Source organism: Bufo gargarizans, chromosome 5 (assembly GCF_014858855.1).
Source record: "Bufo gargarizans isolate SCDJY-AF-19 chromosome 5, ASM1485885v1, whole genome shotgun sequence".
Taxonomy (NCBI): domain Eukaryota; kingdom Metazoa; phylum Chordata; class Amphibia; order Anura; family Bufonidae; genus Bufo; species Bufo gargarizans.
Window position 1 is genome coordinate 202,949,899 of NC_058084.1, and position 24,651 is coordinate 202,974,549.

Sequence of the window (24,651 nt, forward strand, 5' to 3'; positions counted from 1 at the left end):
CTAGGTCCAGGATGGGCTGCGCTGCTGGTGTATGCCTCACCACATAATCCAACAGTGCCAGCCCCACTCTGCTCTCTGCTGCCCTTGAAACGGATCCTGCGCAACCTGTGGTCTAGCGACACGGGGCCGGGTACGCCTGGTGCCATCAGGGACCTCTACCTCCTCGTCCGAACTTTGAGTCAGACTGCCACTGCTTTCTACAGGTTCATATTCTGACCCGCTGGATTCATCAGATGAGGGTTCTCATTCCTCATCCGACTGGGTCAGAAGTCTGTAGGCCTCTTCAGAAGAATACCCCCTGTTTGACATTTGGGCAACTAAATTTAGGGGTATTCCCTGAGACTACCTAAGAAAAAAAGCAAGCCTGTCTTACAAATGGGAGGCTAGCGAAGTACCGGAGGCCGCTGCGATTGATAAAAAAATATCAAAACTGATTTTTTTTTTATCGCCGCAGCGCGTGTAAAGTGATTGTGCAGTGATCAAAAAAAAAATTACAAATTTTGTCACTGCGGTGGGGCGGGCGTGGGTGAACGCACGTGTGGGCGACCGATCAGGCCTGATCGGGCAGACACTGCGTTTTGGGTGGAGGGCGAACTAAAGTGACACTAATACTATTATAGATCTGACCGTGATCAGTTTTGATCACTTACAGATACTATAACAGTACAAATGCTGATTAGCGATACGCTAATCAGCGAATAAGGGACTGCGGTGCGGTGGGCTGGGCGCTAACCGATCGCTAAACTACCTAACCAAGGGACCTAAACTATACTAAAACCTATCGGTCAATACCAGTGAAAAAAAAAAAAAAAAAAAGTGACAGTTTACACTGATCACTTTTTTCCTTTTCACTAGTGATTGACAGGGGCAAGAAGGGGTGATTGAGGGGTTAATTGGGGTGCTGGGAGGTGATCTGGGGGCTAAGTGTGGTGTTGGTGGGTACTCACAGTGATGTGTGCTCCTCTGCTGGAACCAACCGACCAAAAAAAGGAGCAGAGGAGCACAGCAGCCATTTAACACATCATATTTACTAAATATGATTTGTTAGCTGGCTGCTGATTCGTTTTTTCGAAAATCAATAACCTGCAAGCCACGATCATTGGCTGGCAGGTTGATAACGAACTTGTGTTTTAAATTTTGCCGGTCCGCGATGCGCATGCGCGGTCCGGCTTTGCCCGAAATCTCGCGTCTCGCGAGAGGACGCACCGGCGCATTCACCCAGAGAAACAGGACCGCCGCAAAGACGCAATCCTGCGTACGGCGGTCCTGAGCAGGTTAAAAAAATGTTGCCTTAATAATGCCATTAACATGGTGAAATAAAGAAAAAAATTAAATAAAATTATATTATATATACACATACACACACACACACCCCCCCCCCCCCCCATTTTACGGACAAGGACAGGCAATAAAAACATACAGTTGTGCTCATGAGCCCTTAATAAGTAGTTCCCTCAGTTGCCTTAAAAAGGTGGGTTAAAGAAATTAAGATAATGGCAAGAAAAATAAAAAATAAAAAACACCAGTTAAAGGGAACCTGTCACCGGGATTTTGTGTATAGAGCTGAGGACATGGGTTGCTAGATCGCCGCTAGCACATCCGCAATACCCAGTCCCCATAGCTCTGTGTGCTTTTATTGTGTATAAAAACCGATTTGATACATATGCAAATTAACCTGACATGAGTCAGAGCTGGAAAATATGACTCTTCTCTGGTCACACGAGTAAGATATGACTCTTATGTTACTTTGCATATGTATCAAATCATTTTTTGAGCTATGGGGACTGATATTGAGGATGTGCTAGCGGCCCTCTAGCAACCCATGTCCTCAGCTCTATACCCAAAATCCCAGTGACAGGTTCCTTTTAAATCCACCAATACTCCTTGGTCTCTGATGCGTTTTAGCAGTCACGTGAGGTACATACTGGTACTCTCAGTGATTGCAGTGTTCACATGCTGCTTCCGGTCACTGCTTAAGGAAAGTAAACTATGACCGGCGAGGACCATCAGCACTGGAGGTTTAAAAGGGGAGTAATCATTAAAATTTATACGGCAGCCAATTTGGCTTAAAAGGGAATAGCGCCTGTAAAGGAAATCAGTCACCTCCATCATCTCTAATAAGTAAAATAATACATGTATAGAACACCCGCCACTGACTCCAGATCAGTAATTTGTGGGTCAATCCTCACCCTGCAAACAGACCGTAAAATGCCCTCAGTGGACACGGGCACATAATGGAGAGGACGCATTCCACAGACGGTTCATAGACACATAGCAGTGGAATATGGGCGAGTATCGGAGTCAGCGGCAGGGACATGTATTGTTACACTAACAGGAATCCATCATCACTTCTGCCATATGCAAATAATCATTGCTGTGTCTTAAAGCTCTCATGCTTGGCATTTTGGTGTAAATCCACAGCCCATCTCACAGTGACTGACCCCCCGACACAGAAATCCTGTGCATGTGCTGTAAATACTCTTCCCCCTTCTCCTCCCACAGTAACAGTAGTCTGAGGTGCTTACCTGTATGGCCTTGTGTTTTCATATGAAAGGTACATTTTCAAAATTGATTTCCATCAAAATGCCATGGATGCGCGCTTTAAATGACTGCTGTGGGGTGACCTACAGCACCATATCATTACTGCATATAGAAGGTTCCCTGTAAGACATACATCACAATAGAGCCAAGCAGGTGATGCCAGCCATCTATCTTTGGAGCTCCATTGTTCTACCAGAACTTGAGTAATTCAAGTCAGTTCTGTATTTATTCAAAGACATAGGAGCCCTAATAAAGCCCTAAGCTGGCGGTGGTTAGTTATGACTGGCAGATCCTCCGCCAGTTCTAAAAGCAAGACAGCTTGTGCACCATTTTATACGCCTGCTGACCCGTCCCCGTCCACACATTTAGACCTGGCGTGAGCAGGGAGAAGTTACAGATTGTGGTGCAATTAGCTGATGGGCTGCAATCTGCGCCAGAAATACACCCAATATTGGCGCATTTCAGTTTAATAAATGACCCCCTTAATGCTTTAAACAAAATACAGCAGGACTCATATGTTAGATAGAAACTGGTCGGATTGCCAACAATAATAGGACCTTCTTACAATCAGATGTCTATAGGGCTGGCCAGGCCCAAGGACTGCCATCAATAGGGACAAGGATACAACATACTGGATATTCCCTCTCATATCCTGATGCTTTTCCTTGAGATAAGCATTCCCACTTGTATACCGGCCAGTTTTTCCACATGCACATTTAGCTGAAAGGCGGCCCATGACCAGAACTTGTCTCAAGGACTAGGCTGGGAATTTATGTCAGGCATTTAGATAAGTGAAGAGGGCTGGCAACTTACCACTGTGATACTGACGGCATCATCAAACTGATGCATTAAGATACTGATGACAGCGGAGGCGAGCAGGAGCATAAGGAGCGGGTTTTTAAACTGAAAAGAAAAACCAGGTTAAATTTAAAGTCGCCGACTTGGTGCAAAAGATAAACACATTAACAAAGGCTGTCACCTTGAAATTCAGCGTTTAAGGAGTTGTATATGGAACATTTTCTACATTTTTCAAACCAGCACCTGGATCTGAATACTTTAGTATTTGCAGGTAATTACACATTTAGTATAGCCAGTGAGCTATTCAATAAAATGTATCTGTATAGCGCCACCTGCTGTTTGTTCTTTTCCTAATTTTTTTTGTCCATCTCACTGAGCTGGTCGCACATGCTCAGTTTGAATCTTCGACTACCACCAGCCATATGTGCTGTTGGAAGCTGTAGCAGTTACAGAGAGAGAGCTGCAGCAGAAAGGACGTACTCCCTTAGACGCCAGGCTGAAGAGAATGTAGCAGAGCAACTGGAGCAGTGAAGGTGGAGCTCTCTGGACCCATGTGAGGTACAGGGCTGGTTCTAGCAGTGTTGGAAAGGTATTTTTCATGGTTTTACATCAATCATAGTATAACCCCTTTAAACCAGGCAGAATGCCTTGTAGGACTAGGTCTGCTGAATGTAATAATATCTTTCACTTAGATTTGGTGCGTCATTCTGGAGATACAGACATGTAACTTAAAAAGGGGTTAACCAAACCCTATAATTCCCCTGACACAGGCTGTACTTAGCTTGCTCCCCGGAACCCACATAGCTTCTGCTGCATCTCCCAGTCACATGGATCAAACCCCACCCTTGCCCAATGTTTTGATCCGCAGGACAGAGAAATGCAGCGGCAGCCATGCAGGCATCCGAGGCGGCGCGGATGCTGGGGAGCAATGCAAGTACAAACTGTGAGGGGCCCCGGCATTAGAAGGGGCTTTGTAGTGGTTGGATAACCCCTTTAAATGTAACGACTTAAAGGCGTTGTCAATAACTTTGATACTGATGGCCTATTATCAGGATAGGTTATCAAAATCTCATCGGTGGGGATGTGACACCCTAGCTCAGGCACTGGAACTACAAGAAAACCGCTGATCAGACCCCTACCAATCTGATACTGATGGCCTACCCCGAAGCAAGTCATCAATATAAAAATCCTGGACAACCACTTTGGTGGTGGTGTCAACTTTGAATATCCACCTGCATCTACAAATCACTAAGTAATAGATCAGTCATGAACCTATTAGATACCGTGCCATAGATGTGCCATTTATACCGACATCCCCATTCAGGATTAGCTGTGTGTCCACAGAATTTAGAAGGCAAGTTCGTCACTGTATATGCTGAGTGATTTGGAGTCTACGTGTCCCCATTTGTATAAAGGTTGTACATGTAATGTCTTTAGTTATTGTTCTCTACACATCTGAAATTAAATATGGATCTCACTGGACGTACATAATATCTATGCTCAGTGTCTCACCTGTGCAATGTATTTTTTCCATAGCGGCTCATCTTCACCGATATCAAATTCGTTCCATCCATGGGAGGCCCGCCTGTGACAGACATCAGAATCTGTTAACCCGCTCTGGAGATCAGCCTGTGAGAAAATGAGAACGCCAAGGAAATTAATTCATAAGGAAAAAAAAAAAAAAAAAAAAAAAAAAAACACACCTCTATACACAAAAAGTATATGTTATGTATAATATAAGATAGTGTAATCATTCCCACCCTTATTAAATGTCTATTTCAGTAAATACTTTTACCCCTCATGAAATTTTGGAGCATCTTTACATACATCAGTTGTGTCCGACCAGCTACTTTAGGCTGGGAGCTGGACACAACTGATATATGTGCATAGAGCCACTATTAGTACTGGACAGAAAAACAGAATGCAGTGGTTTTCTGTCTGGTGCCATTTGACATCCGGCATCACAACTGATGTGTCAGATGTAGGATAATGGCCAGATATGGGATCAGTTCTGGCTTCAGTTCCCTCCCAGCATCAATTACTTCGCCCCGGATCGCCAGCCATAAGTGAAGGGGCCTAACTTTATGTTGTCCTGATCCTCTTTTATTCCTCCTAGACAGAGGGGCATATAGTATGCTGCTGTATGTCCTCTAACTTACGCCAGAAACTGGCGTAAGTTATAGCTCAAAGCTGCACCAGCAGTCGGAGAGACAGAAATATGCCTAATTTATTAAGGCGCATCTTATTCCAGTGCTCAGAGGATCAAGCCTGGTGTATGGGAACATGTTCTGCCGATAACCCCTTAAGGACCCATGACATACATGTACATCATACCTTGCCGTGACTTAAGGACCAGTGATGTAATCATGCTGCTGTGCGGGTGCAGGAGCCGCGCCCGCCCGATCAGCGGTAGGGGTCCGGCAGTCACTGATAGCCAAACCCCTGATGTATGCGCTGGCATCAGTGAAAACACCAATGACTGCACATTAACCCTCGCACTGCCATGGTCAGCGCTGACAGAGGCACGTGCGGGATCCTGCCAGAAGTATTGTGACGCATCGTAAAGAGGATTAGACCCCCAAAAGTTGAAGTCCCAGAGTGGGACCAAAAAAATTAAAGTGAAAAAAGAAGTTCAAATTATTATTATTTTTTTATAATAAATAATGATGGTTTACAAACAACATTTCCTAGCAACCAACAGAAAGAAGAAGAGAAAAAATAAAATAAAAAATACACACACCACACACTGCATCTGCACCTGCTTCCAGATGCAATGCGTTTTTCACTGAAGCCTCACTGCTATGGGGCCAGGGCTGAGTGAAAAACGCTGAATATAGAAAGTGCTGCGTTTTTTTTAACGCAACGCAGAACTAATGTGTGAAAAAAATAAAAAATAAATACACAGAACCATTGAGTCATGATTCAGTGCGGGTGCTATGCGTTCACCTCACGCATTGCTTTATGTAAAACTGAATGAAAACAAAAAACGGTAGTCATATTTGGTATTGTCGCGTCCGTAACAACCTGCTCTATAAAAATACCACATGATCCAACCTGTTAGATGAACATTGTAAATAATAAATAAAACTGTGCCAAAACAGCTATTTTTTACCCTGAAGTACAATGGTTACAGGGAATGAAGATCACAAACTACCTCTTACCTTAAGAATCCAGGCCACTTCACCGACAGGCAATTCACTTGCCTTTTTTGAACTCAGCACAGGAATCATTGTAGCATCTTCACTGGTCGAGGTATCCTGAAATGTTGATGCCTGAAGCAGAATAAGCAATGGGTTCAAAAGGGCAAAATAAGATGCTACAAATCAAAGCAATTGTTTTGAACTAGAAATAGTTGTCTCGGATTATTACCCAAAAATTACTCACCTTTACCGATCCTGCCGCAACTAGGTCAGGTACATTGCTCTTGTGATCGCTGCAGCCAATCACAGACCTCAACTGTGCTGCTGGCATGAACAGCAGCTGACTGCTGAGGTCAGAGGCTGGCTGCAACAGTCACACAAACGTACATGATGTCATCACAGCAGGACCAGCAGGGACTAGCTTGAATGCCAAGTCAAAGCCGCTGTGGCCACTGAGGCCTTTGACTGGCCACAGCAGTCAAAGGACCAAGCAGCTTCCTGGTCCTGTGGGGACTGGAAATGGCTGGGAACAGAGCAGCAGTGGCACCGTGGCAGGCGAGCAAGGTTTTTTTTTTTTTTGTTGTTTTTTTAATATACGTTCAGAGGCACAAGTTAGGCCCCCAGGGGGTTGTCAGGTCCAAGGCTGGACAACCAACTTAAAACTGTAAAATAACAATTTTCACCTATTATCTCAACCTCTGCTCTTAGCCACTCCTTAATTCCTTCAACATTTACGTATGATACAAAAGTGGGCAAATTACTGTTGATTTTGGTAGCCAGACAATAAGATTTTTTTTTTATTTTTTTTTACCAACACCAATAGAAAGCATCCTAAAAATTCAGGTACCAGCAAAGAGGTTTATTGGCTACCTGGGTCTGGTTTACCTGTGCTGCCTTTTATTATCAGTTTTTGATTTTTTTTGCCAAATCCAATTTATAACCCAGGTTGATCCCTTAAACTATGCAAGTATGGTGACCAAACACCACACTGAACCATGCCTTGAGTCACCAATTTACCACAAGGCCCAGTTTTTATTTTCTGTGTAGGAACCAATAAGTCAATTTACACACAACACATTTCCTGCGACTGAAAATCAGTTCAAAGGGGTAGTCCACTTTTTTTTTTATATTGAGGACCTATCCTTGGGATAGGTCATCAATATCAGATTGGTGGGGGTGCTGGCCCCAAACAATCAACTGTTTGAAGAGAACATAGTGCTCATACGAGATGAAGTTTCTGCTCTGACATCTCGGCTGTCCACACACAGTGCTAGAATTGAAGTAACCCAGATGAGATGATGGCTGCTATTACTGAACCAGTGGCATATATCCAATATACTAAAAATACTACCTCACACGCATAAGGACTCGTTCACACACAGTTTTTTGCATGCAGTGTGGAAACTGCCCGCATTGTATTCAATAGGGGTCCGCGCTACATCACATGGCCACCCTTTATCTGCCAGATGCACCAAGAACGGACAAGAGCTTTGGCAGATGTCCACTCGGTAGAAACCTGTGGGGCATCTGCTGTGGGTCCTTCCACAGGAAAAAACCTGCATTTGAACGTAGCCTAGAGTTTAAAGATACACTGATTATTAAAAATGATTTAACCCCATGGTCCACCCTCTGCCAAGATACAAATCAATCTGTTCACGTCACAGATGTCTACCATTTCTGATCTGGGCAAACCTGCCCGTTGCCCCCATTTTCCAATTGCTTCATCTGGATTTTTTCCGGCATGTTTCGCTATAATTGTAGATTGTTATTGTCGATGTCTGTACAATGTACACAGGCAGGTGATTGTTTTGATAGGATGCGAATATAACACTTCCATTCTAGATTCATTTCAATTATGATGGCAACAATTACTGGTAGACATGATCAGAATTAACCACCTCATATACCACTAACGTATAAACCTACCCTATACGAAACAACGGGAAATATATGGTAAAGTAAAAAGACGCATGTCACCTGTATTGTATAGTATAATAGTCAGGGAATCGGCGAGATCAATAAAGCATAAGATTTGTCTTTCTTTATCTCTCCTTGTGGATCCACAAAAGAAAATGGTTATCAAGAGATACAGATGGTGCAGCCAAGAACCATCGCTTAATAGAACGATGAAGAGAAACAGTAAAAGCAAACTATTGCTGAAAAAAAATTATATAATAATATATATATATCCATAAAAGAAGTTCAGGCAGCACTCCTGTCGTTTACTCAGCCGTAGCTGTGTGGTGCCAGCGGTGGTCCCTCGATTCAGGACTTAAAACAATGAAGAAAATCCGCAGCACTCCTTGAAGTATAGAAAAAATGTGTAGTTTTATTCACACATGTCAAATAAGACGTTTCGGTTCTCTCACAGAACCTTTTTCTTGACTTGAAAAAGGTTCTGTGAGAGAACCGAAACGTTGTCTTATTTGACATGTGTGAATAAAACTACACATTTTTTCTATACTTCAAGGAGTGCTGCGGATTTTCTTCAATATATATATATTTTTTTTTTTATTATTTTTTTTTTATTTATTATGTTTGGACACATCTTTTTATTTCATGTTTTTCTACATTGCAGATTCATGTTGAATGCATAAAAACCATGAAGGAACACAAAGAATTAAACAGTAAAATGAACAGTATTAAAAGGAGTATTTGCATCTTGGACATTGGAGCATATCGCTAGAAGGTGAAGGAGGCTGAACGTGACACCAAGCACAGCCACTATATATGTACGCCGCTGGGCTTGGTAAGCACAGAGAAGGCCATGGCGCACACAAGAGCGCCGCTGCCTTCTCAAACAGCTGATCAGTGGGAGTCCTGGGTGTCGGATCCCCACCGTTCAGACACTGATAGGTCATTGGTATCAAAAGACAGGAAAACCCCTTTAACTCTTGGTTTTCCTTTCCTGGGGCAGCCCTTATGACAACCAGTTTCAGCATAGTGTCTGATGGTTTTCATGGCCGCACTGGAGAATACCTTCTTTGTTTTGGAAACCTTCCGAATTGAATGACCTCCATGTCTTATGATGGACCGTGGTTTCCCTTTACTTAGTTGAGTGGTTGTTGCCATGCGGATTAGAAGAGCAGTAATATAAGGCTAAACACTATGAAACAGAGTACAACTGAAGACCTCAAACACAAAATTCCATGAATAACTCCAGACAGGCATGCCTGCTCATTGGAAACCACCCCAGGTGACCATCACATGAGGCTTACTGAGAGAGGAGACAAAGGGGGCTAACGTTAAAGAGTCTAAAATATAAACCAGATTCTGGCATGCTTAACACTTCTGTGTCCCTTTGTCTTCAATATGAATAAACTGCAGAAAATAGAAGACAAAATAAAAATAAAATGAAAAGGTGTGTCCAAACATATGTATGCATCTCAATACACCATCTTGGATATCTACATTGGCACGCCTCCCACAGGGCTACACTGTGACTTTGGTAGCGCAACATCACTTCCTAGACAACTGGCAAACAATCCAACCCACGACCCAAAAAATAAATAAAAAATATTATTATATTTAATAATCTGCCCAATTTGTCTGTGACCTGCTGTTGCACGATTAGTTGCACTTGACTTACATTGTGGTCTATGGCGACAAAGTAACTTCCAACCAATAATCCAGCAGGTTTGGATTTCTAGCAACAGTGGTCACATGCCACAGAATAGGGGGTAACTATTAGATCGGTGGGGCTCCTTCTGCTGGGTGGCAGGTCAGGCATGCATTGGCCGCTCCATTCATTTCTATGGGAATTCATAAGATTGACGAGCGCTGTACTCAGAAACGAATGGAGCAGGAACTCGAATACCTGAACTGCCGCTGCGCTCCATTCAGGGGGTCTGCATGGGATACGGGGCCCTCGTTCTCATGATCGGTGGAGGTCCTACCACTGTGGATAGGGGATAACTTCTAACAACTGCAATACCCCTTTAACTGCTTACATTCTCCATCTAAATACAGTTCTGGAGCATATTTTCTTATGACTATGTAGTTCCATTGCCGTATTATTCCCTCTAGAAATGAATGAGTTTCTAGCAGTCTGTAATGAAGGTCCAGCTGGATGTTACCAGCTGGGGGGGTCCCAGCACAGTCTGCATAGTGTACGGCTGGGCAGGGACACTCCCAACTGGTAACACCCGGATGGACAGTTCTGGCAGACTGCTGGCAATTCAGGAGTTCTACAAGGAATAATAGAAGAACGGCACAATATACTGTAGAGTTACATGAAAAGACGTTCTAGAATTCATATTATATGGGCAGGGAAAACAGACATAACACAGGAGAGGAGACGGGCCTAGCTCAGGAAGACAATCCCTCTCCATATCAACCATTATGGATACCGCCAAGAGCCACCACAGGGAGGAGCTCCGAGGCCATTCATTGAGGTTATGGCTTGTCCTGATCAAATCAACTGTTGGCCAGAGAGATGGAAGCTGGCTCCCCACCCCTAAATTTTAAAAAGGGGTTGTTTCTGATGGTGCAACCCTTTGAAGGCTCACAAAGAATGCAAGAAGTTATACCCGAGAATCCCTGGACACTATGCTGCGCTAGTCACAACCCTGTTTCATCCCTTTAAATATGTTCCCGAGTTCAATGTTACTACACAGGTAAAATATGGCGGTAAACATGACCACAACTTTCCTAGGATCCTGAAAGGTACAGATGTAGCAGAGTTATATCCCCTTTACTTCAGCTCTGCATGGACACAACATTTCTCTCCATTCTTTAGTGCTGGCCTGCTATACGCATGACTTAATTTACTTTCACACTAGTGTTTTGGCTTTCAGTTTCTGAGATCCATCATGGGCTCTCACAAGCGGTCCAAAACAGATCAGTTTTACCCTAATGCATTCTGAATGGAAAAGGATCCGCTCAGAATGCATCAGTTTTCCTCCGTTCAGTCACCATTCTGCTCTGGAGGCGGATACCAAAACGCTGCCTGCAGCATTTTGCTGTCCGCCTGACGAAGCGAAGCCAAGCTGATCCGTCCTGGCGCACAATGTAAGGGCTCATGCACATGAACGCATTTTCTGTTCATGTCCGTTCAGTTTTTTGCAGACCGTATACAGAACCATTCATTTCAATGGGTCCGCCCAAAAAAAAAAAAAAAAAAGAAAAACAAACACACACACACACACACTCTCCTTTTTTCCGTTCCGCAAAAAAAATAGAACATGTCCTATTATTGTCCGCATTACAGACATGGATAGTACTGTTCTATTAGGGTCCAGCTGTTCTGTTCCGCAAAATACGGAATCCACACAGACGTAATCTGTATTTTTTTGCGGACCGCAAAATACATACGGTCGTGTGCATGAGGCTTAAGTCAGTGGGGGCAGATCAGTTTTCTCTGGCACAATAGAAAATGGATCCGTCCCCTATTGACTTTCAATGGTGTTCATGAAGGATCCGTCATGGCGATATAAGACATAATACAACCGGATCCGTTCATGACAGATGCATGCGGTTGTATTATTGCACCGGAAGCGTTTTTTGTAGATCCATGACAGATCTGCAAAAACCGCTAATGTGAAAGTAGCCTTAGAAGTTCAGCCTGGTAAGGACACGGCCGCACTGCATGGGATTGTGGGAGGACACTGATTAAAGGCTGATGCAATCTTAGATTTCTGTCTTGTTTTAACTTATTTTTCAGTATCTGAAAGCCTGAAGGACTCTCCAATCTAAAAAGTTACATGCACTGAAAATACAGTACACTGGAAAATCAAGGGCAAACATGCAATACAAACACAGCGTGTGCCAGAGGAAGGCATGCAAACACACCGACAAGATATTTATTGTATTAAAATATAAATAAATATGTCAGTGTAGATAAAATAATCCCAACATAGTATAGAAGAAGAATACTACTACTAATAAAAATAACAGTAGTAAATAAAAATGCACAAAGATCAGTTGTGTATTCCCGTCTAGCTCAGCGTGGAGCAGCAGGCTGCTGGTGGCATATGAACCTATAACAGAGGAATGTAGTAAAGGACATTCTGCTCAGGTGCAAAACCACTGGTCGAGATGGTCTTGATTATCAGATAAAATTCATCTTTATTAGAAGATAGCATACATAAAAAAACCTGATGAAGGGGAATTGTTTATCCCCGAAACGCGTTGTTTTTATGTATGTACACTATCTAATAAAATTCTTCTTTATCTGATCATCAAGACCATCTCGACCAGTGGTTTTGAGCCTGAGCAGAATTTCCTTTACTAAATGCATCCTTCAGGAGGACTGGACATCCTATCCGAAAGAAACCTCTTTCCTGTGGCTGCAACCCTGGTGATTAGGTCAAAATTCACCCAAGTCTTCAATAGGGTTGTGCCTATCACTAGCACAACCTTAAAAAGGTGAGCCTACTACCCTATTGTGCGCCCCTTTCTTTCTCTATTCCCCTCGACACGAGCGGAATTTAGAGATACGTCCAACACAAAAAAAAAAAAAAAAAAAACACACACACACACACACACATTATAACGGAGGAAGACAGGGACACATCCTGATCAATATATAGTGTAATAGACTCCAAAGGGAAGGAAGCTCAATATAATACGGAGAGATCTATTTCATCCAAAAACATAAGTATCCCCTAGAAAGACTAGAATACATAGATATATCAGGATTATATTGAGATTCCTTCCCTTTCATTCATTGCCAGCTATAGGCAAGGGTTTTAATAGATTATTGTCCACGCAAGATTTTTTTGCACCAAAGACCAGGAATGGGTTGAGGTGAGCAGACGCTTACAGCTTCTTTCAGTTCCTCCATGGCATCTTTCCACAGCCAGAGAAGTACCAGCGTTATCATCCAAAGACATAAATGCAAGAGTGAGGACGGCAAAGTCACACCAATGGCACATTACCAACTATGAAAAAAGGCCAAACTGCAATAAATCGGAGGTCAATGTTAAATCCACTACTATCAATCGATGATGAAACTTCAAAGTTCCTTAACTTATTCTACCAAAACCAAATCAGTCCTATTAATACTGATTTTTGTTTGAAACTCTCCTGAGCAGAGCGGCGTCCCACTACTTTGCAGCTTGCAAGCGATTATTGAGTTACTTTTAATCTGGCTTCCATCGAGTCTGACTTTATCGAACCTTGGGATATTGTTGCTCCCTGCGTTGTGCCAGTAATGTCGTCGCACTTCGGTATCGGGAGTTTTTTCTTCTAATGGAGACCACGCTGGCGGCCTGCTATTCAACACGTGGGCCAGTGATGTCCCAGTCCCTTCCTGTGTTGGCCGTCGAAATCGTGTAGGTAGCTTTCAAAGATGCTGGATCCCACTTATTTTGTGTCTGTTTAGATTGATGGCGCCGTCAATTTGCCCTCCATGTGGTCACTCAGTGATATATCAACACTCATCAACAGACCCGAAATAAGTGGGATCAATTATCTTTGAAAGCTACCTGCGCGATTTTGACGGCCAACACAGAAAGGGATCGGGACATCACTGGCCCACGTGTTGAATAGCAGGCCGCCAGCGCATCCCAAAACTGAACAATTTCTGTTTTTGTTTGTTTTTTAAATGAAAATAAAAGTATAATAAAATGATATCCCCAGATACTCCAGGAATACTTGCCAAGCATCGCCTCTGCTTCTCAGAGAAGATGAGGAGCAAGCGATAGCAAGTGCGACAGCTTTTCTGTAATTGCACTTACTCTGTATCTTCTCGGAGAATCAGAGAAGATGCTGCGGCTTTAGAAGCAGCCAGCCCACCGCCAGGGAGAAAAGTAAGACAGAGCGTGTGTTCACCTAGGCCAGTGGTCGGCAAACTGCGGCTCTTTAGCAGGGGCCCCCCAGCGCCAGCCCGCAATACTAGCGCTGCTAAGTTTTCTAACTGCTAGGCGCAGCTGTACATGGAGTTATGGAAAGGAGGGGGCCCCCCTGCCAGCGGCCGCTCTGAGCCCCGCTCTGCCTGCCTCTAAGAGACTCGAGCAGTGGCTGCGAGTGAGCGTGCCACCGCTGCCGCACAGGCAGGCACGTCTTCGCGTCTGTCTGACTGTTGCTACAGCTCCGCCCCCAGAGCAGAGAAGGAGCGAGTCACGCCAGCTAGCCACAGCCCAGACTCTACCAGGGAAGGCCCGCGGCCCGCCGCCCACACAAAGAAGAATCGTCTGAGACTGACAGGAGGCAGCCAGGTAGGTAGGTTGATTAATTATAACAACTTAGTTACTGGATCCCATTCCCACCATCTCACCCGTCACAGTAGTGCCAGCCAGTGTACTAGCCTGCCCTGGTTCTGTTTTTTGGACTGGAGAAATGTGCATTGGATTGGGGGGGGGGGGGAGGAGTCATGAGAGAGATGTCTGTGCATGTGCTGGCAAGCTGGAGAGGGCCTGTACATCTCATATCACCCATATTTCCTCCCACTATTAGGAACCTCCTCCTTCCGTGCTGCGTCACAACAGGAAGTGACGAGGGTAGTGAAAGTTCCTGGGAAGGGAAAAAATTTTTGGCTCTTAAAAGAAATTTCAAATCGCGGTTTTGTTGATATTTGGCTCAGTTGACTAAAATGTTTGCCCACCACTGACCTAGGCAGAATGGCTGTGAAATGTAAACAGCAGGTGGCGCTATACTAACATGATTCCCAGAATATTTGAGGATAAGAATTTTTGTTGGATTTAATTATAATCAAAGTGCTTCATGCAGTAACCCCTAAATTGCCAGAAATGTGAACAGTGCCTTGGTGTGACCCACAGGGTTAGCACTGCTCAGAAAGTGATAGAGAGAAGAAGAAAAAGGTCTCCGTCAACACAGAAGCACCACATACCAGTCGTCCCCTGGCAGAGGGGCGCAGTAACTAGCGTGAAGGAGTTGTCCAATATACAGTCATTCAAAGTCTCAGACACACCCCACAATTGCTTAAAAGGGAGTCTGTCACCACATTTGAGCATATTAGACTGTTCAAATAGCGTTATATGTGCCACGAGAACTTAAAAACGGTACCTTTGTTGTATCTAATGGAGTTTTCTTTCAGCCAAAAATGAATTTGACCGAGCAGCCGCAGTGGAAAAGGAGGAGGAGAGTAAACGGGCGGGCAGAGGAACACGGAGGGCGGGGTTATGAGCCGTTGAGGAGGTGCTGCCTGGGGCTCGGACGATTGAGACGCCGCCCTGGGCACTCGAGAGGGCGCATTTACAGAATCTTAAAAGTTCCTTTTTGGCTGAAAGAAAACTCCATTAGATACAACAAAGGTACAGTTTTTAAGTTCTCGGTGGCACATATAACGCTATTTGATCAGTCTAATATGCTCAAATGTGGTGACAGACTCCCTTTAAAATAAAAGAAACCATGATACATGCTCCCCTTCTACAGCACAGTCCTCTGTGGTACTGGTCTGGTAATCCTGGTGCTGCACTGGTATAGGAGTATAGGACCAGCACCACAGAGAATGGTGCTGGAGAACAGCGTATCTAAGCTTTTATTTTTCATAATTCAATTGTATAGGTGTTAGTTAATAAAATCTATTACAAGTTTTACCATTAAGTGCCTGTTCATAGTTACACTTATCCCCTCCCAAGTCCCTGACCTAATCATGGTCTCTGAACTGACTGATCAAATCTGTGCACATATTTTAGAGACGACCCCCATACACAGAGTATTGTTGGTCAATCCTAGGATTTTTGTCCTGACCAGCAGAGTTCCTAATGTGTAAGGGGTTCTCCCCGATAGATGATGCTGGGGGAGAAAAGGATCGGGAGCTTTGAATTTCAAACCTAGTTCATTTTGTTCTCCTGGAATATAAGTCACCAACTTAGGTAGGTATCTGCCAGTAGCTTTCTCCTCTCTCTCCACTGAAAACACCAACGCCCTGGGAGAGACAGCCGTATACAGGTAACTCTACAGACTAAGCTGACTCCAGGCACATTATCTGGTCCTCAGCTCAAGCCAAAAAGGACTTGGGGGTGATGGGGCAGAGTATTCTCTATCAAATTTTCTGCTCACTCTTGTAACAAACAGTATTGTAGAAGTCTTGCAAACAGGAAAAAAAATAAAAAAATAAAACACGCACACCTTAATGGGCACCTAGACTATTCTGAAACCGTTAATTAAGACGTTGCTCCAGCACGCTGAATGCCACCCACCGGCGCCCTTTGCTCATAGTTGCTGGGGAAACACGGCTAGGTCTGAGCTGCTATGGTCACTGTTGTTCTAAAGCAAAAATCTATCATTGTCCTCCTGCAGACATACCAGCAATAAGGCCGGACAAGACTGCATGTGACTCAACCCGTTGGCCCACTTCTCAAATGCTAGAAAACTGCAAAAATGTAATACATCAATAAATATTAGTCTCTTCTACTAGACACCCATCTGTCAAGAGACCCCGCACCTAAAACATAAGTCCTCATGCAAGCGCTATTATGCAGCTTCAGTGAAGCGGTTATCCCATGACTAATGTAAATCACATAATACATGACAAAGCTAGAACCAGCCTTGTACCCCACATAGATCCAAAGATCTAGAGATCTCCCCATTTTATTGATTAACTCAGTGACTATACTAAATGTTTAATTACCATATTTTTTGCTTTATAAGAAGCACTTTTTTCCTCCCCAAAAATGGTAGAAAAATGGCAGCGCGTCTTACATCTTATAAACTGGAGAGCTCACTAGTATGCAGTAGGCGCAAGGAGTGGTGACTGTAGCGCTGCTAGTGCCTGCTGTACTCACCGCTCCCTGGTCTTCCTCCAGACACTGCGCATGTCCTGTCGGACAAAATAATGGGTGAACAGCACTCCTATGACGTGGCAGAGTTAAGTGCACGTCTCACCGGGGATTGGCAAGTTCCCATGACTAGTATAACAACCAAAGCAAACAAAAAAAATAAAATGGAGACAGCACGTCCAAGGTGGAGGTTTAATCCAGATGCAACATTTAAGCCAGTGAAAGGCTTCACTGGTTGAAACGTTGCATCTGGATTAAACCCCCACCTTGGACGCGTTGTCTCCATTTTTTTTTATTTTCTTTGACTGCGCATGTCCTATCTGCCTACAGCGTCAGGATGTAGAGTATGCACTATGACCCGACACACAGTGGTGCACAGGCCTGGAGAAGACCAGGCAGCAGTGACTGCAGGGGAGATTGCTGGACCTGTAGAGTGACGGCAGGAGAGGTAAGTTAATTTATTAATTTTCTCTGATGGGGGGGGGGGGGTGTCTGATCTGAGGTCTAATGAAAACATTTATTAATTTTTTTTAATCTTCTTCATCAGGTGCGTCTTATAAAGTGCAAAATGCAAATACAAAAGTATGAGTCCCATGTACTGCTTTGAAAAATGTTGGCTTTTTTGTGGGCTATACCCCATTAATAGCTTTCGAGGATAGACATAAGGCAGACTGTTAAGGGGTTTTCAGCACAAGGAACTGAGAATATCTAGTGTTTTTTTAAATTTGAGAAAATAAAAAGGGTTGGCTCGTGGGGGAGGGGCGGTTGGATAGTACTTGCAACATATGAATGTTGAACAGGAAATGAATGAGAATAATCTCCACAAAGCAGATACCGCAGGGCGATACAACAATGCTGTCATACTAGGGAGTTTAACCATTGAGTATGAGCAATTAATAAACAGCCGGGGAGTGGAGAATGTTTAATGACGCTGCGGGATGACTGTGCACCAGAAGTGGTGTGACCAGTAATGACAGCATTGTCTTTACTCCTGCCCACTTACACCGACATTGTGGCTGAAAGCAGTGCTGTGACATTTTAAAGCTGGGGAAGACAGAAAAGCTCGGCACAGAGTTCATATCTCTTCTTCCAGAGAGTGTTTTTTTTCTAAATGGCTAGTGTGAACACTGGAGTAGTTCAAGATTTGTTTTCTTATAAAATTCCCATTCAATACAACGGTGAATCCAAACACTGTCTTAAAGGAAATGTGTGCCGCCCATTTTATTTTTTTACTGATTAAAGCACGATACATTTCTATAACCCCTCACCGATCAGCTGGAGCTGGCACTTTGGATCAGAGTGTAGAGGTTGTGCAAGTTACTGCAGCTCAGCTCCCATTCACTTCAATGTGAGACAAGCTGCAGTAACCTAGAACGGCCACTACACTTAGAATGGAGCTGTGCTTCCTGCTCCATTCAGAAGCTAGTTCGGGCTGCAAGGAACAGCTGATCGCTAGGAGCACAGGGTGTCAGACCCTCCCCGATGGGATATCAATATCAGGAGCCTGGAAAACCCCTTTAAAAAGGAAGTCCGTCAGCAGTTTTGACCATGCTTAAACTGTTCACAGTACTAGTTAGGGACTGGGGAGAGCAGTACAGACAGACATTTAGTTGAAGCTTTTATCATAACCCTCCCATCAAATGACCTCTCAGATGCTGTGGTCTCAACAGGTCACGGTATCTGAGGGGTTAAAGGGAGTGTCACCAGGAAGTTCAGTGTTAAACTACGCACAATGCCTTGTAGGACTTTTACTTACCCATCCAATGCTTCATTCTGGAGAAAGTCATTTTATTCCATAAGCAAAATGAGCAGCAAGTGCACCAAGGGCGGCCCAAGAAATCTGTGCACCCCTGCTCCCTCTGCCTCCTCCCCCTCAACTTACCTGACAGGGTCAGGTTCTTGCATAGTCATCTTACCTGGCCCTATCAATTCAGGACAAGAGAGGGGCTGGCAGAAGAAGCAGGAGGAGCAAGGGTGCACAGAGTGTCTCGTGCCCGCTCTCGGTGCACTTGACTGGTCATTTGCATATGGATTAAAAGCACCTTTTCCTCCAAAATTTAACAAATTCTCACCAAGTAAAAAGGTACCGTTACATTCAGCTGAGCTAGCCCTACAAGGCGTTGTAAATGGTTTTACAGTGAATTTTCTGGTGACTCCTTTTATACGTCCATGATCAGAACAAAACCAATTAAAATGGATTCAGACCATTTACAGCAGACTGTAATTGGGGGTCATTTACTAAAGAAAATTACGTTTCTCATGCCAGCCTTAGTAAAAAGTAGGTTGGAGGAAGGTCCGACCAATTTATTAAGAGAAGCATCTTCTGTGGTCCATGTGCCAGGAGCTGAAGCAGATCTCCGGTTTTTGTGCTCCAGTTTCCTGCCGCCAATGGCATTAAATCAGTTGGGGCGTCGAGATACCGCCCCTAGCCCGGCTCCTCCCACACACTTTTTAAAAAAGTGGCGAGGTTGTCAGAGAAAGCCAAAAAGTTACAAATGTTGTCGCAGAAAGGTCCTATTGATACAGTATCATAGCGACAGCTTTATGTCAATATGACTCTGTAGCAATAAAAGGTCAAGTAGAGGCGCACAGCATTATAAATCAGTATAATGCCATGCACTCCTGCAAGTCCAGAACGGAGGATCACACTCACACATGGAGTGCGATTCCCGCAATGGAATCTCATGTGAAACAGTCCAAAAGAGTTGAATCACGAAGCATAGTCTACATTTTTCAAACCAGCACCTGGATATGAATACTTTAGTAATTGCATGTAATTACACATTCAGCAAAGCTACTGAGTTAATCAATAAAGTGTATCTGTACAGCGCCACCTGCTGTTTGTTCTTTTCCTTATTTTTATTTTTTTGTCCGTCTCATCGAGCTGGTCGCACATGCTCAGTTTAAATCTACAACTGCCACCAGCCATATGTTCTACTAGAAGCTGTAGCAGTTACAGGGAGAGACCTGCAGCAGAAAGGAGATGCCCCTTACATGCCAGGCTGAAGTTAAAGGGGTTGTCCAGGTTCAGAGCTGAACCTGGACATACCTCCATTTTCCCCCCGCCAGCCCCCCTGACATGAGCATCGGAGCAGTTCATGCTCCGATGCTCTCCTTTGCCCTGCGCTAAATCGCGCAGGGCAAAGGCATTTTTCTGAGTTCCGGTGACGTACCGGGCTCTCTATGGGGCTGACAGGCAGCCCGGTGACGTCACCGGCACTGATGGGCGGGATTTGGCTCTGCCCTAGCCAGTAAAACGGCTAGGGCAGAGCTAAAGCCCGCCCCTCAGAGCCGGTGACGTCACCGAACACACTGCTGGGCGGAAGTTACCGCCCGGCAGTGTGTTATTGAAAACAAAAGAGCCCGTGCCCTGCGCGATCTAGCGCAGGGCACTGGAGCGCATCGGAGCATGAGATGCTCCGATGCCAGGCTCAGGAGGGCTGCCGGGGTGAAAATAAGGGTATGTCCGGGTTCAGCTCTGAACCCGGACAACCCCTTTAATAGAAGAGCAATTGGAGCAGTGAATGTGGAGATCTCTGGACCCATGTGAGGTACAGGGCTGGTTCTAGCTTTGTTAGAAAGAGCTTGTCATGCAGTCTAAAGTGATAAGCTTCACAGGCCAACCATGAAGGACAAGCTGATCTAACATATCTGGTATACAGCCAGCTAGAGCAAATGTCATTGAATGGCTATATACAGCATGTACCTAATAAGAGCAGTCTGCAGTAAAAAGGAGATATATGTCCGCACTTGGACTGCTCACATTTGTCAAGTAGCACATCCAGATGAGGTCTGGCAATCAATGGTATCTGTAGCGCGGCATCAGTGGTTCAAGACACACGTTTTAATGGCATCCTGGGGGTGTGACCACCCTGCACGGTTGTGTCACAGTTGCGATGTGGTCGAGTACCACGTGGCTGTATGAGCCACAGTGGAGTTAAATTAATAAGGACCACACTCTTCAGCTGGTCTGTATAGTTAATGGCCACACAGCAGTCATAATATGACCATTAAAGAGGTATTCTGGTTGTTCAGGTTATCCCCTATCCACAGGATAGCCCTGCAGCCCTCTGGGAGTTTCAGAGATAGCAGAGTACAGAGTACAGGTTGATGTGCTTTTTGAAGCCAAAAATCAGGTTTGGTTTGGCAACCCCCCCACCACCACTTGGATTGTTACGATGTCAAATGGAACATCGCAGGTCTGGGGAAGAAGGAGCAGAGAGCTGGAAAGCTAGTAACCCCCCTCTACACCATCTAAAACCTGCAAATGTGAATATACACCAAAGCCAAATTCACAGGTGTGAGTCATATTTCCGACTGCTGCGTGTCTAACCAGAACTCACTGCATCACATTGATCTAGGATGCTGCGAGTTCCTGCTCAACCGTGGGTCCACACCAGGGACGCTCAACCTGCGGCAATCCAGCTGTTGCAAAACTACAACTTCCAGCATGCCCTAATAGCTGTAGGCTGTCCAGGTATGCTGGGAGTTGTAGTTTTGCAACAGCTGGAGGGCCGCAGGTTGAGCATCCCTGGTGTAGACCATCCTCTGAGTAAAATACGGTATGCCACAGCTGGTACGAAACTCACAGCATCATAAACCACTAAGATACACTGAGTTTGGGTCAAAGAAGCAGCGGTCAGCCCAGGAAATGTGACGGTCACACAGAGCTCCCTGACCGAAGGCGCCCATGTGATGGCCTGAGGGCTTTCTGTGCGGTCTTTCCCGTTAGGTTACTGCTGCGACAGATTACCTGCTGCAGCCCGGGCCTTCGTTATTGCTGATTGTTATTGATTTTGGTGTAAGTATTTTTTCTACTATTACACTTTGAGGATAATACAATCAGTTATGTGCCTCGCTAACAACATAATCGACTCTTGTTCCAGCGGATCTTGTTGTTCCATGACTGGCAGACAATAGGAGAGGACAGCAGTGGCATGACCAGGACTTGGCAGCAGTACCAGCCAGAGACTGGCGCTGCATAGTAAAATATCTGATAAAAGGCAGCCAGCTCCTTCTCCTTGAAGTCTTTAAATCAACTCATTGATATTCTCCACATAAACTCCTTAAGGCCTACCTGTCCCACTCCCCAGTCTGTTCTCCATCCTATGCAGAATAAACTGCTCGTGTTCTGTATTCCAGACAACTTAAAACAGTATAATAGCTTTTATATAATGTCTAAATAGACTATCAGGGTCTGATCAATATATAAAAAACGGAAGGCAAATGCATGCTTCACCCCTCCGCCAACCGTCCACATTCACTGGGACCAATGAAGTGTTTGCCATTTTCCCTGTGCCAGCCTGGTGGTTTTGGAGTACCATATGGAAAACTTGCTGTCCACCACTCTATTCACTGCTATGGGACTGATGTAGACAGAACTCAGTGACCGGCATGCACATTACCACTCCATTCTTGGGACTGCTGGAGATCACAGTGGTCTGACCCCCAGCATTGCTAAAATAGTCACCTCACTAAATGTTGTTTGGGAGAACCCCTCAGGATGTCTACACACGATGCGGATCACGCTTGGAAAAATGCTGCGTTTTACAGTACCAGCAGAGTGAATGAGAGCTGACAAATCTCAAGTACACGTAGCTTTATGTCTGTACAGAAATTGACCAGCTGTGTGAATTTAGAAATTTGCAGCATGTCATAGTGACATAGGTTGAAAGTAGACACGTCCATCAATTTCAACCTTTTCCAGACCAATTATATAACACTGTTAGCTTAAAAGAGGTTATCCAATTCTAAAAATGCCCCCCCACAATGCCTGGGTCCCTCCTTTAGATCATACTTACCCCTGCTCCCCAGGACCCACATCATTCCAAATCCCTGCACGGTCGCCACTGCATCTACCCGTTGTGCAGATCAAAATACCTGGACATGGGGGGGGGGGGTTGTCAGGGGGCAGACAGCGGCAGGCTGCGATGGTGACCAGCTCTTTTGCATCATGAGTGACGTCACCCGTGATGCTGAGGACGCTGGTCACTGTCTGCTATTGGCCGCACCGCCCATTGCTGGATGTTTTGATGCACGCCACAGGTAGATACAGCAGCGGCCGTGCTGGGATGCCAGGGAGCGAGGCAAGTATGATCTATAGGAGGGGCATTTTTAGAATTGGATAACCCCTTTAATTATAACGCTCAATGCCGTTTGCCATTAGATATGCATCTAGCCTTTTAAAGACTATGTACACCTTTTTTTTTTTATTATTGTACTGTACTCATTTTGAGCTAAAAATCTTTTTAAATTAGTCTTTATCAAAAATGTGGAGCCTTTTTATTGTACAGGGCTGAGATGCTCTAGTAGCAGGTAGCAGGATCTGAATTTTCTCTGTTCCTTCAGGCAGCTCAGCTGATGGCTCCTTATCTCTGACCTTACTCATCATAGCTCAGTTCTCATCTTACTGATAAGAATGTGGCTTAAATAATTGTTTATGACCTCTTAGACACAAGAGTTATTAGATGACTGGCACAAAGTGAAAGTACCAGTCACACAGTTAGGCCGAATGCACACGGCCGTGGTATCCCGGCCTGACATCCTGCTGACAGCATGAGCGCACGGCGTCATTGGTTGCTATGATGCCGTGCGCTTCATGCCGCCGGTGCACAACAGTAACACACTTGTATAGATCATACGAGTGTATTACTGTAGTGCAGCGGCGGCATGAAACGCACGGCGTCATAGCAACCAATGACGCCGTGCGCTCCTGCTGTTAGCAGGATGCCAAGCCGGGATACCACTGACCGCTCATGTCCGTGTGCCACGGCATTGTGCATTCGGCCCTAGAAAAAAAAAAAAACTGTTAACCCTTTGTGACAGAATTCCTCAATATATTTAAAAAAAAAAAAAAAGTTGTCCCCAAAAATGCACATAACCCTTGCTAACATAGTATCTGCCATTACTTCCTCTTGGGAAAGGACATTCCAGAGTTTGACTACTCTTACTGTAAAGAACCCTTTCCTGTACTGATGTCTGAATCGTCTTCCCGCCACATATATTGAATGTCCCCTGGTCTTTTGTAACGTTCTTGGAATGAATAAATAGTGCCCCAGTTTTTTGTACTGATCACACATGTAAAGGAGATAACATCTAGGGTGTCTTTCCCCAAGCTGAACAAACCCAGGTTCTAAGCCTTTCATTATAAGACAGACCTTCCCTTCCATTTAATAATCTGGTTGCCCTTTTTAAATACACCCTCAAATTGTATTTGCTTTGGAAGCTTTGTAAACCTGGCCAGCTCTTGAAGCCTGAAGGTGGCATCCAGCAGGATGGGGTAGAATATCTGCAAATGGGCCCTTAGTGTGACAGCCTGCCATACATGTCTCCTGGGGCCACATGCAAAGATTCTGATAAGAACTCTGCATTTGGAAGGGATCACTATTTAAGCAATTCCATAATCTATGTGGAAGGCATTTGAGGCTGAAGAGAACAAACATCTATTATTAGGTTCTGGTAAAACAGAATTTAATGGGAATGCTAGA

The 24,651-nt window shown here is 44.5% G+C and overlaps 1 protein-coding gene across 1 annotated transcript in view; it reads right to left on the reverse strand.

The window, feature by feature from the left end:
• The window catches only part of ATP2C1 (ATPase secretory pathway Ca2+ transporting 1), a 96,169-nt gene that overhangs the window by 60,292 nt on the left and 11,226 nt on the right, over positions 1-24,651 (reverse strand). Inside the window, exons 2-4 of the mRNA XM_044295749.1 lie at positions 6,501-6,611; positions 4,852-4,968; positions 3,355-3,444 (exon numbers count right to left, since the gene is read on the reverse strand). Coding sequence (XP_044151684.1) covers positions 3,355-3,444; positions 4,852-4,968; positions 6,501-6,611 — 318 coding nt within the window. The remainder of the gene's footprint in view (positions 1-3,354; positions 3,445-4,851; positions 4,969-6,500; positions 6,612-24,651) is intronic.